Consider the following 17,916-nt stretch of genomic DNA (forward strand, 5'->3'; position numbering starts at 1 on the left):
TTTGCCACAAGAATTTTTCAAGTTTTGAACAAAAAGTTTTACTACTACTTTTGTTGTATTATACTGGAGGGAAGTTGGAAGGTTCCATTTTTGTATCTCCCCACTATTCAAGACGAATTATTTATTGGAGGAAAACAAAATGGCAGGAAATAAAAAAGACTAGATCAAAGGCTTTACAAACTATTATACCAATTTTTAAAAATAAACTTTTTAGAGATAGCAAGGCAAGATTACAAATGTCAAAAAATGATAAAACAAATATTAATTTTCTCATCTGAAGTAAAAGATACAGATAAATTATGGATCAATTTACAATCTAAACAAGTATTTATTAAGCACCTACTACAATTTGTGCCAGGTGCTAGAGATACAATTAGAAACACTTCTTACTTTCAGTGACGAGAAAAAAAATCAAAGAAACAAAGATCATAGTAAGAAAAGACCTTGTTTTTGTACACTAAGACTCTAAGAGAAAAATGTAGAAAAAATCCATTTTTTCCAATATATAGCTTTTATTGCATATTCTTTAAATATTTATTGGTCACTAAGACATATAATGCACTATAGAATATTCCAAGTCTAAGATTTGAAGTGCTGTTTGTTTTTTCAGAAGAAAGCAACATTTATGTACATATGAAGTACAATATGGCCTCCACATCAGAGAAGGTATAAGACTTTCCAACTGTTCTGGGGAGAGAAATATTCTTTGATCCAGAAGAAAAATAAAGGAAAAAAAACTTGCTCCAACAGAAGGTCCTATCTGGACTTTTTGAGGAGGAAGTAGCTCCCAATACTCTCAAGAAATTATTAAATAAGAAAATGTATGTACTTTTCCAAACTTAAAAGTTTTATATAAAGAGGATCCATAGTTGCCAACAAGAGGCAGGACTTCAGTTACTGGCATCAGAAAGATGGGTATCACAATGGTGATAGGCAACTCCCTGTAAAAATGGACACATGTAAAACTGATGCAAACATTGGGAAGGTATGCTGTTCCCCTAGGGCAGGCCTGCACAACCTGCAGCCCACTGGTCACTTAAAGCCTACCTACTGCTTGCTGCATACCTAAGGATTTCCTCTATATAAAAAGAATGTTTTCACAGGTCTCCTGAAAATTCTTTGGCATGCTGGCTTATCCTAGGGTATATTTGGGATGACAGAAACCCTCCTGAAACCTGATAAACTGAAAGACTTTATCTTGATGATTCACATGTAAACGAGTAAGAAAAGCTTGAAAAAACAAACAAACAATGGAAGACTCTCTAGGGATTTTGAAGACTCAGGCAGCAAACTGAAGGATATACGAAAATAACTGGCATTTTCATAATTGCTGCCACTTGACAGCAAAGAAGAGAAGCTATGAGAAGCATATGGCTAAGAAAACAGTTCTAGAAAACTGCATTCAACTTTCTGGACTATGGTACAAGAACCACGAATGATGGGTTACTAGCCAAAGATAGAGTATATCTAATGACAACTAGGAAAAATAGGAGAGTGGATGATTTCATCAAGAATGCTTTAAGGAGCGGTTAGGTTGCTCAGTGAATAGAGCACTGGCCCTGGAGTCAGGAGGACCTGAGTTCAAATCTGCCCTCAGAAACTTAACACAAAAACTAGTTGTGTGACCTTGGACAAGTCACAACCCCAATTGCCCTCCAAAAAAAGGGGGGGGGAGTGCTTTAAAATGAAAAGGACATAGCTGTTTAACCAGATACTGTAGAAGTCAGTAGATTTGCCATAGGAGGGCATAGGAAAAAGACTATCTGGAGGTCCCCAGAAATTCACAGGACACAATATATCCAGAGAGAGAGAAATACAACAAAGGGAACACTGAGAACTTAACTCAAGGAGGTAAACAAAGCGTCATTGTGCAATGAATAACTAGAATATGCCAGTTGTTATGCTTTACCCTAACAAACAATAATTCAATACTTCTAGGATCTATGATTTCATTGGATTGAGTATTACCCTCCAGTGACAGATTGCAGCCCAATCCTGCTATGACTTGAAAGACTTTTTAAAAAAGAATTGTTATAGATAAAAATTTCATTACTCACAGTCAACCTAATAATGAACCTCTAAAGACTTAGTTTGGGCCTGAGGAATCAGACACACAGTTCATTAGGTCATTAGTCAGTCTTCTTAGCTTGGTAAGGCTTACCCAAGTTTATAGATATAGCATTTAAGAACCCAGAGTCACCTCCACAACACTGAGGTATCAAAGTGGGGTTTATTGAAGGCTCAACAAGAACTGAAAAGAGACAACATAAAATCGCTACATATCAAGATGTTCCTGTTTAGAAATGCATAAACATGGGGAAGGAAACATAACGGAGAGCATGTGAGTGAAGATAAAATAGGAGACAAATAGAAATGATATGATGGAAATTATTACCACCCAAAAAAAGCTACAGGAAATGAATGAGAATTAAGTTCCTGATGTGGATAACAAGAATTTCAATTATTCATACAACTCTTAGAAGTATTTATTAAATGTTTAGAACACTTGAAAAATACGTTATTTAAATTTACTACTAATTTTACCTATCAGAAAGTTTAAAAGCTACCTGCAGAGTGGGATTTGATTTTGAACAATAAACAGGAACTTATCAGGGTAGTGGAAATTAGGAGAATCTGGGGAACTTAATATTCATCATAGATAATGAAAATAGCATTTGTCTGGCATAATTAGAAATGTGTTTGAAGGGAAAAAAATTTGACTTGAAAAAAGATTTCAAAATATTTAGATACAAGTGTTGTAGGGATCTGACAGCCTATGATTCTAAAAGGGATCTCACTTCAAATGAGAGGTTCTATAAAATGAAACTCTAATAATAATTCCAAAATACTTCAATGAGGAAAAACAAGGTTAAGGAGTCTAAAAACACTGAAGGAATTTTAGAGGGAACTTACTGATAAGCTTGTATTTTTAAGTGAACATAGAGAAAAAGTAAATGGAACCAAGACTGGAATGGTCCCATAAAGTTAAATGCCAAGAACAACAGAAAATGTTTGTTCAGCTAAGTATAAGTTAAAAGTAAGATTAAGGGGCAGAGCACCTGCTTAAGTGGACAGGATGATGGCAAAGAGAAATAAAACTAATCAGATTTTATTTTGCTTCTGTTTCCTCTATGGAGAATAATATACAGCCTGGAAAGGACAGAACAAAAATTGTTAACATGAAATTGAAACACAATATAACTAAGAAATAGAAGAAAGCAAGCTAGCTCCCTAAATGAGTTCCAGTCACCTGACTTGGGCAAACTCCATTGTTGTTGTTCAATCCTGTCCAATTCTTCATGACCCTATGAACCTCTGTATATGGGGTTTTCTTGGCAAAGATAATGAAGTGGTTTGCCATTTCCTTCTTCAGTGTTAAGTAGAGATTAATTGACTTGCCCAAGATCACACAGCCAGGAAGTTTCTGAGGCTGAATTTGAACTCAAGTCTTCCTGACTTTAAGCCCAACACTCTCTGGACTGTACAACCTAGCTGCCCTGGGCAAGCTCCATACCAGGGTATTAAAAGTAACTGAGAACAAGGATTGCTGAACCATTGGTGTTGATCTCCAAGCTACTGTGGAAGACAAAAGAAGTGCTGCAGGACTGAAGATTAAAAAGCATTATGTCTATTTTCATAAACAACTGAGAAGGTGGTAAACTATAGCCTGGTGAACATGATACTGATTCTTGAAAAAATATTAGAAGATTGTTACAGGGATGGTTTAGAAACAATGAGAGCAAGTATTTCTATCCCTTTACTAGAACAGAATGCTATACTGAGGGCCATGAGGTTATTCTTGAATCTTTTGTAGAACTCTAAGATCTGAATTCTTTCCAGTTCCCATTGAGCCTATGTTTGTCTAAAAAGCTCTGCTTAATACTGATTTGTAAACAGATAAGAAGAAAAATAATAGCTATTTTTTAAAAAATCAGGCATATGCCCACACTCTGAAGGCCTGTATTTTTATTACAAAAAAAAAAAAATCACTATTGAATTGATTCTAAAGTTACTTATTTGAAAATTATAAAGCAAAAAAATTCATTAAAATTAAAAACTTTAAAAGGTTGCTTAAAGTTTAATTTTTGATTAAGATGCATAATAGAAAGTTTTGAAGATGTTTACTATTTAATTTTTCTTCTAAGTTTGCTTTGCCTTATAAATATGACAAATCTTAATAAAGATTATGTTTCATTACAGAAAAAAATATATACATTTACATAAGCACCTTCCAGGAAGCAGTTTGGCAATTTCGGCCCAACGATTTCCCAAACGTTTATGTGCTTCATAGATTATTCTGTCCTCTTCTTCTGTCCAGGAAGATTTCTTTACTTCAGGATTCAGATGGTTATGCCACCTCTCTCTGCATTGTTTCCCTATTCTTCCTTTTAAATGTTTTGCAATTAAAGACCAGCGCTTTGGGCCATATTTCTGAACTAGTTCAATAACCTGAAAAAAAGAAATATGTTTTAAAGTAGAAACCAAAAAGGATTTACTCAAATTTGAATAATATCACTAAAAATTTAATTCTAATTCAAAAGCACAACTGGCCCAACAACTGTGGTTGAAGCATACTTCTTTAGATTTCCAAAATTCTTTATCTTTGGGCTCAAACTTACCTAAGACTATATACACTAATGAAATAGTCTTAAGACAAGAGCTTATAGATGTTCATTGACTATCAAATGCTTAATCTAATCAAACTATGAAACATGAATATAATGGAATGATTCCATAATGTTTTTTAAAAAAGAATGAAGAATTCACAGGACTATAAGAAAACATGTGAACTTAAGTAGAATGAAGTAGTAAGCACAGGAAAACAATATGAAAAAGAAACTGCACACTGTGTAATTATAAAAACAAAAGATACCAATAAGACGTTAAAATAACATTAGTGCTTTAGAGGCTAAATTGATTTGTCTAAATTGGCTTACTATAACAATGGCAGTGATATCAGAATATGCATTTATTTTTCAATCTCTTAAAAAAAAACAAACCTCATTTTCACCAAGATGATTAACCAATTACTTTCACAGTAGTTTTCTCTTCCTCTAACAGTAAAAAAAAAATGCTAACCAATAATTGCAACCCTTCAGTTAGCTCAGCATTGAAAATAAAAAATTAACATGACTTTGTCTATATTCATAACCCGATAAACCATTATGATGATGCAGTTATTAAAGTCAGATTCTCCCCTTTCCCTACCCTTCCACCCCCAACTTTTCACTGGGAATATAGTAGTGAGGGGAAAACACTTCTTTCAAAAGTTTGTATTACTAAATGCTTGCCCATAGTCTTTGTCTGAAACCATTTAACTGCATTGTTCACTACAATATATTGATACATTTCTATCCTTAACCTGCAAAATGCAAAATGTCATTGGCAATTAGGATCTGCAATGTGAACTTAAGAATCTTTACTAGTGCTTCTCAAAACAGTGGATTGTGAAGTTCTATATAATCATCTAGTGGTATTAGAAAACATCACTAATCAGCAAAGGCTACACACCAATGCTCTCCTTCAAAATGAGCTCATGCCTCTCATCACTTTACTAAATTATATTATCACATTATTCCCCACATGGCTCTCTCCATAATATCCCAGATCTCCTGAATAGAATAAAGGAAAGATGAGACTATCATTTTCTACTTCTTCACAATTTAAATATCTGACACACATCCTAAAACAAAAGCAGAAAAAATCAAAGTGTTTTATAGGACAGCTTCAATCTAGTTTCATTCAAAGTGGTCTCAGGAGATTAAGCTGACTCTGTGGGCTACCTTGGGGATTTGGGTCAAGGCATTCCACTACCCTCTCTTTATCAGAGATGGCAGCAGATTGAGGATTGGCCTTGGAATCAGAGAAACACAAGTTCAGATCCTGCCTGACACATACTAACTGCATAACCATGGGCAAGACACTTAACCTCTTTGAATCCGTTTCTTTATCTGTAAAATAAGAATAACAGTCACTGCACCTACCTACTCCTATGGTTGTTGAGAGACTCAAATTAGATAATATATGCAAAGTACCTTTGTAAATATTAAAACACTACATTAAAGCATTAGGAGTGTGTGTGTGCATGTATATACATATATATCAGTTACACAGAAAAAAAAGTATAGGATTTAAAATCAGGAAAAAGCAAGTTTGAATTCTGCTCTGCCACTTACTAGCTATGAGACCATAAATGCTCTCCTTCAAAATAAAAATTAAAAAGTCAATTTCCTGTGCCTCAGTTTCCACATCTGTAAAATGGAGATAACATTACTTATCTCAAAAGTTTGTTGTGAAGACACTTTATAAACCTTGAAATATCAATGTGAGTTATTTTTATTTTCCCTCTAGCTAGAGATGACCCTCTTCCTCTGAATTAACATAGCACTTTAGATCTCTTATTGCACTTAAGTATTTTCCCAGTTTTATAGTGTTTTGTGTAAAGTTCTTATTTACCTTATCTAACAACAAACTTCATGAAGGCAGGGACTATTTCTTATTCTTCTTTGTGTCCTCCATAATGTCTAACCATGCTTTGTACATAATGGGTACTCAAATATTTGTTGAAATGAGAAAAGGAAAAAAGAGATCCAGAAGTAGATTTAAAATAGGAAAAAGGACAGAAAACTAGAATGGAAAGTAAACGAGGTACTAATAAATTATACTGTCATCATTATTACAACTTTTGGAACCTTTGCTCATTGTGATTCCCATAAATTGTGTTTTTGCTTATTTTTTGTTGTTGTTGTTTTTTTGCCTTTTGGAGGACAATTGGGATTAAGTAACTTGCCCAAGGTGACACGGCTAGTTTTTTTGTGTGGGTGTTAAGTGTCTGAGGCCAAACTCGGGTCCTCCTGACACCGGGCCTGCGCTTTACTCACTGCGCCACCTAGCCACCCCTTTGTTTATGTATTTTAATCTAAAGTGCCCTTTCTTCATCAGATAAAAGGCTTCTATATTATTGTAATAATCCATTAATTTTCATCTTAAGGATTAAAGGAACAAAATTTTGTTGTGAACAATGCCTACTATAATTAAAAAGCACTTACACATATAGATTTAAAAGCAGAAGTAGGTGTTGTTTTACACATTAGATTAATTCCTGAACAGTTTGTAAAGTGAATATTTATATATCAAATCATACTTTCCCCAATGATTTCCATTATAGTTTGAGATGCCTTTCAAGATAAGCATATAAACTACAAAATAAAACAATAAAAAAATCACATTCAAGGATCCTGAGAATAACTTCAAAGACCATACTTCCGTCAATATACCTTTAACTTTCCTATACAGCTTTTAGAAGGAATTAACGAAGTGAAACAACCCACATGATGGCTACATACTTGCTAATTCAAAGAATTTAACAGAACTCACCAAGTTAGAAAAACCAAATGAAAACTTTTTTTTAAAAAAAAGGAATTCAAGTAAAACAGACAGGGTCTGTTTAACTCTGAAAAGAAATTAGAAAATACCTATTAATACTGAGAGGAAACATGGCAAAGCAGAAAGAACATTAGACTTGGAAGCAAACATTCTAGTCACTTTGGGCAAAGTCATAACATTTTTGAGCATCATTTTCCTTATCAGCAAAATGGGGATGAATAATAGTTCTATTCCCTGCTTGATAGTATGTCAAAATGACCACTTATGATCATAAATGTATTAGCCAATAGAGAAATACACACATGTGGTATTATATTGTATTTCTACTCAGAAGTACTGAACCTTGCCAAACTTTGAAAGATTCAGATTCACATGATACCAGGAATCTGCTTGTCCAGTCTCATTCTACACATGAGGAAATTGAAGTTCTTAAAGGTCAAGTGATTTACCTGATATCTCACAGTTAATAAGTGGCACAGTAAGGATTCAAAATCATATCTTTTGAAACTCTTCCACATAGTATCCTAATTGTGGTTAAAGGTTAAGGAGGAAGATGACTGTGCTGATGGAAACCTCCTCTCAATTGAATAATAAAGGTGGCAAGTCCCAAACTGCAATGGAGGAGACAGAAGAGCCTAATTCATTTTCAGGTTAGCTAGATCCAATATTGTCCACAGATCTGTCTTCTGTGCTCTGAGTTGTTTTACTCCCACCATGGAACGTGGTACACAGGCCACTGAATAATCACTGTGTATTCATTTTTATTCCTGTTTATGTAGCTTTAAGTGCTACTTTTAGAGAGTTCACATGACATAATATGGCCCACAAAATGAATTTAATATTCTGACAGAAAAATATTATATTGTATTCTCCTTATTTAGGTCAAAAACTGCACATCAGTTAAATATTTACTGGGCATCTACCATGTGCAAGGCACTCACTTTGGGAAATATGCCTACCTCTCTAAGAAGGTAATCACCAACCTAGGTCCCCTACCTGCCTTGTGTGGTAGATTGTTGATGGCAGCCCTCCCTCAGTTTCTTTTGTACCAGGTTAAACTTCCAATCCAGCACTGTCAATGCTCCTAGTAATCTCCTTTTAGGTTCTCTTCCACTCTGATTCTCTAATCTGACCAAACGCTCTCTGGGTTCAAAACCCTTGCTTAGTTTATCATTTTGTTGTATGGGGTTTGTTTTGTTTTGTTTTCTTTCAAATGACTGACACAAAGAACTGCAAATGAGACTGAGAAAGGGTGAATGAGCTATTAAAAACTGACTCCTCACCACCACATATTAAGAAAAAAAAAGAGGTCATATAATCAAGTATATTTAGTTACCCTCTATTCATGAGATATAATATTAAAAAATCTACATCTCAAAAGAACTAACAGTGCCTGATACACACCATATATTAACATCTTACTTTGAAGCTTAAAGGAAGACTAAGACATGAAATCAAAATAAACTGATACTTTGCATAACAAGACTACAAATAATAACTAGAAAAACAAGATCTTATAACTATACCTACTATTTCTTCACCACAGAAAAAAAAAAAAACATGAATTTATTACCCTTTGATCTTCTTCTTTAGTCCAGGGACCTTTGATTAACTCTGGGTTTAAAACTTTCTGCCATCGATGCTGACACTGAAAATCAGACCGGTTCTGAAACACAGTTTTAAAATTATTCAGTTATGAAATACCTTCCTTCCTACAATGATATTCCCCCAAACCTGAAAGGAAACCTAATCCCAGAAATCCCACAACTTAAAAAAACTAAACTTTCACATTTACTACAATTCTTATACTGATATTTTTATGTGTGCACACACACTTGTGTGTGTATATGTATATATATATGCACAACCCCACATATATGTATTTATGTGTTTGTGCATATGTATGTGTATGTATATACATATATATACATATATGTGTGTGTGTGTGTGTGTGTATATATATATATATATATATAAAAATGAGAACATAGTTTACATGCCTAAATATTTCTTCTCTCCATCTAGGGAGAGGACTTCATCTATGAAACAAAAACAAATTTTGAGTGAAGATGAAATATATATGGCCATCTCCCATCAATTCTGCACTGAAAGAAAAAGGAGAAAACTAAAAGTGATTGTCACAGAGGCCTAGGTACCAGATAATGTAAAATTATAATGCATAAGCATGTATATTTCAACCCAATGCCAGTAAAAGATGAGGTGATCTGAAGGACAGCAACAGAGATGCAAGAGAATGGAATGTTGATATGGTAGTCTGACCCAGGAAAATGTGAACATGTATTCAGCCACAGTCTAGGATAATACTTCATTTCCAGGTATATTTTTTTGTAAAATGCCAATAAATGTTTTTTAATCACAGCTTTAAGTATATCTAAAATTTAGACCAACATAAGGAAACTTATCAAAATGAAATATGCTCCTATGATACAGAAAAGACAATTTCTCAAAACAAATCAATTTGGTAAGAAAATAAAGTACCAAACTACATAAATCAATAAAAAAATGAATGACTTGCTTAGTTAGAAAATGGCAATATTATAACACATATCCGTTGGCTTTTACTACAGTTTTTAACTATATTAAACTTTTGTCTAACATCTCTAAAATACTTGTGCTTAATATTTATGAAAAGAAAGAAATTTTTAAAAAAAGATTCCAAGATAACTTTTCACAATTAAAGGGTTTAAGATTCAATCAAATGAATAAAAACTAATACATCAGTTCAAGTCTACTATAGTTCTTGGTCTCAACCAAGAACCAAAAAAAAAAAAAAAAAAAAAAAAAAAGGAAACAGGCTTAAATCACAGGAGGAGAAATTTTGATTAGATATAAAAAGAATTTTCCAATAGAGAGGAATTTTAGACTAGATTATACCAAAAAAGTAGGAAAAGGAGGAAATATTTAGGCATGTAGTTTCCTGCCTCTCCAGTTTAAGAGTACTAGTCATAAAAACAAAGAAATGTATGCAGCTTAGAATTTGATAAATACTAGCTGAATTTAAAAAAGTACTACTGTAAGATATAGTTATGACCTTTTTTGATTAATTTCAAGAGATGTGCCTTTCTCTATCCTCAGAACACTAAAGAGCTTGTTTCCTTCATAGTAAAACATGACACTGTCACTATTAGTACCTAAATGCAAGGCACCTAGGTGGCTCAGTGGACACAAGGCTTAGAGTCAGGAAAACTCATCCTGAGTTCAAATCTAGCCTCAGACATTTACTAGCTATGTGACCCTGGGCAAGTCATTTACCCCTGTTTGCCTCAATTTTCTTATCTGTAAAACAAAATGGAGAAGGAAATTGCAAACCACTCTAATATGACTGCCAAGAAAACCCCAAATAGGGTCACAAAATGTTGAACACAACTAAAAAATGACTGAACAACATAGTACCTAAATGCACCGTGATCTTTAAAAAAAATTAAGACTAGAAATCAGAAAAAAATTAGGTTCTAGTCCTATCACAGTGATGTGGACTAAATCACATTTATCTCTGTGCTTTTGCCATATATAAACTGGAAAAAAAAATACAGTTTTCCCTGCTGTACAGGGATTCTGAGAATTCTATGTTGCCAAGATAAAATATTTTAAAACAAATAAGATATATGAGATAATATGTGGAATTGCTTTAAAATTCTTATGACCTACATTTTCACTTAATAAAGGTATATTAAAAGAAAGAGAATGCCAAGTTCTGATAAGCAACAGTAAGTCCAGTTGGGTTGAAAAAGAATATATAAAAGGATATAATCTAAGTCTAGAAAGAAAGGCTAGAGTCAAACTTGTGAAGTGATTTTGGTACCAAATTGATGACTTTGTATTTCACTCTCAGAGTCACCAAAGATTGTGAAGTAGAGAAATTACATAGATTCCTGATTCAGGAAGATGATTTTGGCAGCAGTGTAGGAGGAAGGATCGTAGAGGGGAGAGGTTAGAAGCAGAAAGTCCAATCAGGAAGCAAATTTAACAATCCAAGTGAAAGATACTGATGGCCTGATAAGAGTAGCCCTGATGAGTGGGCAAAAGACAGATTTAAAAGATGTTTAGAATAAGCAAAACTTAGGAGCTGATTGGACATAAAGGATAAGGGAGAGAGAAGAGTTTGAAGTGGTGAGCCCAAGTGATCAGGAGGAAGGCTGCAACCCTCAAACAGTGAAGTTTTACAGAGTAAGAGGTTTAAGGAGTTTAAGATATCCAGGGGGCAGTTGATGATGCAGGAGAGATGTTAAGGCTAAATATATAGACTAAAATATATAGCAAGTCATCTTCATAAAAAATAATAGTTTTCAGTTCCTGGAATTACCTGCAGCGCTCAATCTCAACTATGAATTTGCTTTAATGCTTTTTTAAACATGAAAACTTAACATAAGCCTGAACTGATATGACACCAAATAATTTAACAAAAATATTTCACTTACTTGAAGGTGACTAGCAATTAGAGTCCAATCATCTGTTCCATGTTGTTCTACCAATTTCTTTAGCTTGTCATCCTAAGAAAGGGTTGCAAATTAGAATTCAACAAATTCAAGATTGAGAACTGACACCTCATTTCAGTTACATTATTGCTGGTGATTATATTTGGAGAACAGGATCCATACCAAAACTGTACTCTCTGCTGATTTGATCCTGATATTCCTATAGCTACTTAAGGCAAGAGAGGAATGTGTGCTAGGTACCCAATGCCATTGATTTTAGTGTGTGTTTTTTAAAAGCATCTTACTCATACATAAACCACTGAGCAATAAGCACACAGGCAAAATACAGTCTTCCCCCATTCTAGATAAAATTCCTGTCAAACATTACCTCATCTCTTGTCCATTTTACTCTGTTCCAGAGCTTCTTTAATCCTTTCTGCTGTGGTACTTCATAATCATGATCAGCATATTGAAGGTCATCATCTTCATCCTCACTATTAAGTAATACAATTCAAGAGATAAAGTTTTAATTATAGATTTATAAAGTCAAAGGACCTAGTAAGATATCTATATGTTGTCGCCCTTCATATTCAAAAGAAGATATTGATTGTTATTGCTACCTATGGTGCACAAGCAAATCCTTAGATTAACATTTCTTTTCACAGTTTTCATCCTTTCTTAGCTATGAAATACAACTACTTGTAGCTCTCACGCTTAATTTCTTCTCCTTTTTTTAAAAAAATACTTACTCGGGGCGGCCAGGTAGCACAGTGAGTAAGAGCACCAGCCCCAGTGTTGGGATGACCTGGGATCGAATCCAGGCTCTGATACTTAGCACCATACCCAGAAATAATTGGCCGTGTAACCTTGAGCAAGTTACTTAACTCCAATTGCTTAGGGGCGGCCAGGTGGCTCAGCAAGTAAGAGCATCAGCTCCAGTGTCAAGATGACCTGGGGATCAAATCTGGGCTCAGATACTCAGTACCACATCCAGAAATAACTGGCTGTATAACCTTGAGCAAGTTACTTAACCCCGATTGCTTAAAAAAAAAAAATTTACTCAGCAAAAGAAAATTACAAAAACTAAATTAGTCTTTATGTACTTATAGGGAGACAAGGACAAGTATGAACAACGTTATAAAAGTAGCATTACCATGATTCTGACTTTCTAGAGTGTTTGAAAAAGAAAGACTTCTTTACCTTTAGGGGTTTGGGAGGGGGAAGGAATACATATTTCAAATGTGTGATTTAAAAGGGACAGGAACTTGCTCTACATAAATATACCTTTTGAATTCTACCCAAATATCTTCCTCCTAGAATGCAAGCTCCTTGAGTAAAGGAACTGTTTTTTTGTTTATATTTGTATTCCCAGTGCATAGCCCAGTGTCTAGCACATAGTAAGTACTTAATAAGTGCTTGTTAACTAACTGACCAGAGATGATATTTTTTAGTGATTTGTTTTTTGCAAATTAACAAGAATTTTTTTCTCCCTCTCATTTCCCCTCATAATTAGAAAGAAAAAAGAAAAACAAAATCCTTGTAACAAATATGTACAGTCAAGCAAAATAAATTCCCACACTAGCCAAATTCAAAAATATATGCCCCATGCTGTATCTTAAGTCCATCACTTATAGGAGGAAGTCATTATGCATCGTCAACTGTGTCTTTTGTCCCCTGGAACTGATGCTTGTCATAGTTGATTAGAATGTCTAAATCTTTTTAAATTATGTGTCCTTAGAATGTTATTACTGTACAAATTATTCCTCTGCTTTTGATCATTTCATTCTGCATCAGTTAATACAAGTCATCTTCCTAGGTTTCTAGGAAACCATCTCTTTCATTATTTCTTATGATACAATAATAACATTCCTTTACATTCATATACTATATTTTATTCAACCATTCCCCAGTTGAAAACACCTAGTTTCTAATTCATTGTCACTACAAACAAGTTGTTCTAAATATTTCCTTACATATTTTTTTTTCCTCTTTCTTTGATTTTTTTGGAGGATACAGATCTAGTAGTGGTTTTGCTGGGGCAAGAGGGATAAAGTTTAGTGATTTGGGGAGGCACAGTCCCAAATTGCTTTCCAGAATGGCTATACCGATTTGTAGTGCACTCACTATGTGACTGTTTTTCCTGCAGGTGCTCCAACAAGTGTCATCTTTGCTAACCTGATAGGGGTGAAGTAGAACTATAATGGGCTGCTTTATTTGGCATTTCCCTAATTATTAGTAATTTGGAACATTTTTCCATATGGCTGTTGATTTCATATGGTTTGGATTTCATCCTTTAAAAACTGTTGCTCATATCTTTAAACCATTTATCAATTGGTAATTTGAGCTTAACTGGGGTTAGCAAATATCTCTTAAATCCTATGAGAGGGATTCATCATCAGTCATTCAAACCTTACTGTGAATTAATCAGATGTTTTTCCTCCAGAGATCTAAATGAAATCTATCACACTTAATATAAAGGGCTTTTGATTTAGGGGATAGAAGTAGGTAGTAAAGGTAATTTTGTAGTAGAAAAGGGGAGACAAAATCTAGGTAAAAAAGCATAAATGGGGGAAGGGAGGGAAAGGATATAGTGATGGAGATGATGGGAAGGGTAGCCCAATGGTAGAATGTGGGCTCTAAGGCACCTAGGGAACAGAGAAGACATAAGTGCATCAAAGACAATCTACTCTGTAATTTTTCCTAAGTTAACTTTTGGAAAGATGAGAGATTTTTCCTTGCTTACTTTACAAGCAGCATAGAAAATGTTATGGAGGCAGTTTCCTGACATGTTGATGCAGAAGAAAATAAACCTAGAGACATCTTTGATAAACGTATTTTTGGACTAGGAATTCTAGCTCAGAAGAATATTCCTAAAACTAAAGGATAACTGTAACATTATTATCTCTACCAAATAGACTATTTACCTCTCACTAGTCCTATAATACTCAAGGAGTCATTAATGCTTTTTATGCACTTTTTTCTTAATCTAAAGTGATACCAATGTTTGCGGTGATTCCACACTGCTTGACCAAAGAAGCCCAACTCTTTAACACTAATATTATCCCAATGCTGCAAATACTGGAACACCAATAGTCTTAGAAAAATAAAAACTATAATAACTAAAAGAGAAATGAAAAAAGGTGTGGTTGTTACAGATTTCAGCATAATACTAGCAAAGACTAGCAACAAGTAAGATGTGGCATAAAAGTCATCAAGGCTACAATATAACTGGAAAATGAGGACAAGTGGTCATTTTTTGAAAATACAACAGGCAACCCAAGTGTTCTGCTATCACAGAGATATTAAAAGAAGCAGATGAAAGTGGATACAGCTGGAATCTGTACTTGTGACCAGTGATACTTAAGAGACCACACACCTAAGTGGGATATATGTGCTTTCATAATATTTTATTTAATTCATCAAATATTTTAAGTACCTTCTTTTGTGCTAGTCTCTAAATTCTTAATTCTATTTTTTTTTTGGAGGGCAATTGGGGTTAAGTAACTTGCCCAAGGTGACATGGCTAGTTTTTTTGTGTGGGTGTTAAGTGTCTGAGGCCGGAACCCAACTCAGGTCCTCCTGACTCCAGGAACAGCGCTTTACTCACTCCACTACCTAGCCGCCCATAAATTCTTAATTCTAGATAAATTTACACTAACAGTTAAATATCTATGTCAATGACACTTGAAATACACTAAATAAATAAAAAAGCATTTATTACTCCATCAGGCACTATGCTAAATTCAGGGGATAAATACACAAAAACTCAATCGCTGCCCCTAAGCCTTCAATTAGGGTTTATTTTTTAGTAGTATTCATATCAGGACAGTGGTGGCCAGGAAGGGATGTTTTGATCTGCAAAGTCACAGGGATGGGGAATGCAGGCACTACCTCACACTTATCAGATTGGCTAATATGACAGAAAAGGAAAATGACAAATGCTGGCAGAGTTGTAGAAAAATAGCGACACTAATGCACTGTTGGGTGGGGTTGTGAATTGGTCCAATCAGTCTAGAGAATAATTTGGAACTAAAGGGCTACCAAACTTTGTGTTTGACCCGGCAATACCACTACTAGGTCTGTATCCCAAAGAGATAAATAAAAAGGGGGGGGGGAGAACTAATATGTAGAAAAGTATTTATGGCAGCTCTTTTAGTGGTGACAAAGAACTGGAAACTGAGAGGATGCTCATCAGTTGGGAAATGGCTAAACAACTGGTGGTATATGATTATGAGGGAATACTATTATGCTATAAGAAATGACAAGTGGGATAGTTTCAGAAAAACCTGGGAAGACTTATAAATGAGCTGATGCAAAGTAAAGTGTGCAGAACTTGAAGACTGTACACAGTAACAGCAATATTATAACAATGATCAAATGTGAAAGACTTAGTTACTCTGATCAACACAATGATCTAAGACAATTCCAAAGGACCCATGATGTGAGCTGCTATCCACTTCTAGGGGGAACTGATGAACTCAATGCATACTGAAGCATGCTTTTTTCACTTTCTTTACAATAATATGATGTAATATTAGAACATTTGGTCTGAAATGAGAAATTGACATCATAGGATCATAAATTTAGAACTGGCAGGGACATTAGAGCACTCCTTCATTCTTCACCAGGCTTTTTTCTCCACTATGCTCAGATAGGAGCATACCTTAAAAGATACTTTCTTCACCCTGTCCCTTTTTAGCTTTCTTTTCTGGGTAATCTTTCCCCTTTAGAATGTAAGCTCCTTGAGGGCAAGGGCTATATATTATTTGTATTCTCTGTGCTTTGCCTTGTACTTAATGCCCAGACCTAGTAAGTGCTTGACAAATTTTTAATGATGAGATTGGTACAGCTCTTCTCCCATCTGAGAGGTCCCAGAGAGAGTCCAGAGAAGTTGATGACTTGCCCAAGGTCCGCATATATAGTAGGAATCAAATGCAGGTCCTCAACTACAAATTCAACTCCTTTTCCATTTCATAGTATAGTATTATCACTACTACTGAGATATAACCTTACAAAACTGATAAAACAGGAATAGATGCATTGCTGCAGGAGCCCTCAGAGACTAAGTCAACATTTCTAGCCTTAACCTTTCCATAATTTTGCATTTCACACCAAAAAATTTTCAAAGTTTCTCCTATCAGCCTACCCACAATGCCTACTTGTTCTCTACAAGCCTACCATAAAGCATTAGCTTCCTCCCTCCCTGGAGGCAATATCTAGCAATAACAACTGAGCCACCCTCCCATATGATTTATTTTTATAAGAATTATCATGCTTACTACAGAATAAAAATACACAATTTGTTGCTTTTGCAAACCAAACAATTTAGACACATTTTTGAATAATGGCTACTGTCAACTGGGAAAAAAAATCCAAATATCTACCATGAAATACAGGGATAACCCAAGGCTTTGTTCTTTCACTGTCTTTCCTCCACTCTGTTTACATATTCTTTTTCTACTCATTTATCTGCATTTAGTAATTCCTTATCCCACTAACATTTATTCCCAAATGAACTATTTTCCAGCCAAGTACCAATATCTCATTTATCAGCAGCAAAATTTTTAACCCAAATGTAAAGCTTTATACTAATTTGTCATTATTAAATTTCATATTAGAATTGGTCCATCATTATACAGCCTGTCAGAACTTCTTCAAAGGAGGGTTTGACAATATCAGTTTTAAAAATAAAAAATAAAAAGTTTATTTATTGAAACTATCCTGTAGTGAACAAAAAAAATTTTGTAACTGTCCAGTAGCTGATGAGATAAACAAGACTTAAAAGGAAATGTGTACAGCCATCTAGTCTTTGATAAATCCAAGAACACAAAGTACAAAGAAAAGAAAAAGTATTCTGCACAGAACAACTCCAGCTGGCAGAACATAAGAGCAACATGGCAGAAAATAGGTTTAGATCATCATATTATATCACATGCCTTAATAAATTTCAAGTAGATAAAAGAACTAAACAAGTAGATAAAATAACTAAACATGAAAAAAGCACTATTAAAAAGAATGAAAGGATTTTTTGCTTGTAATTTTGGAAAGGGGATGAATGTGTCAGCAATAAAATACAGATTATAAAGAGATATTA

The 17,916-nt window shown here is 34.3% G+C and overlaps 1 protein-coding gene across 3 annotated transcripts in view; it reads right to left on the bottom strand.

Annotated features, from left to right (window-relative positions):
* Positions 1 to 17,916, bottom strand: part of MYBL1 (MYB proto-oncogene like 1) — a 60,914-nt gene that overhangs the window by 35,297 nt on the left and 7,701 nt on the right. For all 3 annotated transcript variants that reach the window (XM_069100049.1, XM_069100050.1, XM_069100048.1), the window contains exons 2-5: positions 12,211 to 12,316; positions 11,826 to 11,897; positions 8,960 to 9,052; positions 4,229 to 4,449 (exon numbers count right to left, since the gene is read on the bottom strand). In XM_069100049.1, the coding sequence (XP_068956150.1) occupies positions 4,229 to 4,449; positions 8,960 to 9,052; positions 11,826 to 11,897; positions 12,211 to 12,316 (492 nt within the window). The remainder of the gene's footprint in view (positions 1 to 4,228; positions 4,450 to 8,959; positions 9,053 to 11,825; positions 11,898 to 12,210; positions 12,317 to 17,916) is intronic.

This window comes from Petaurus breviceps, unplaced genomic scaffold (genome assembly GCF_028583685.1).
Source record: "Petaurus breviceps papuanus isolate PSGF00001 unplaced genomic scaffold, PetGlider_PUasm1.0 38, whole genome shotgun sequence".
Classification (NCBI taxonomy): domain Eukaryota; kingdom Metazoa; phylum Chordata; class Mammalia; order Diprotodontia; family Petauridae; genus Petaurus; species Petaurus breviceps.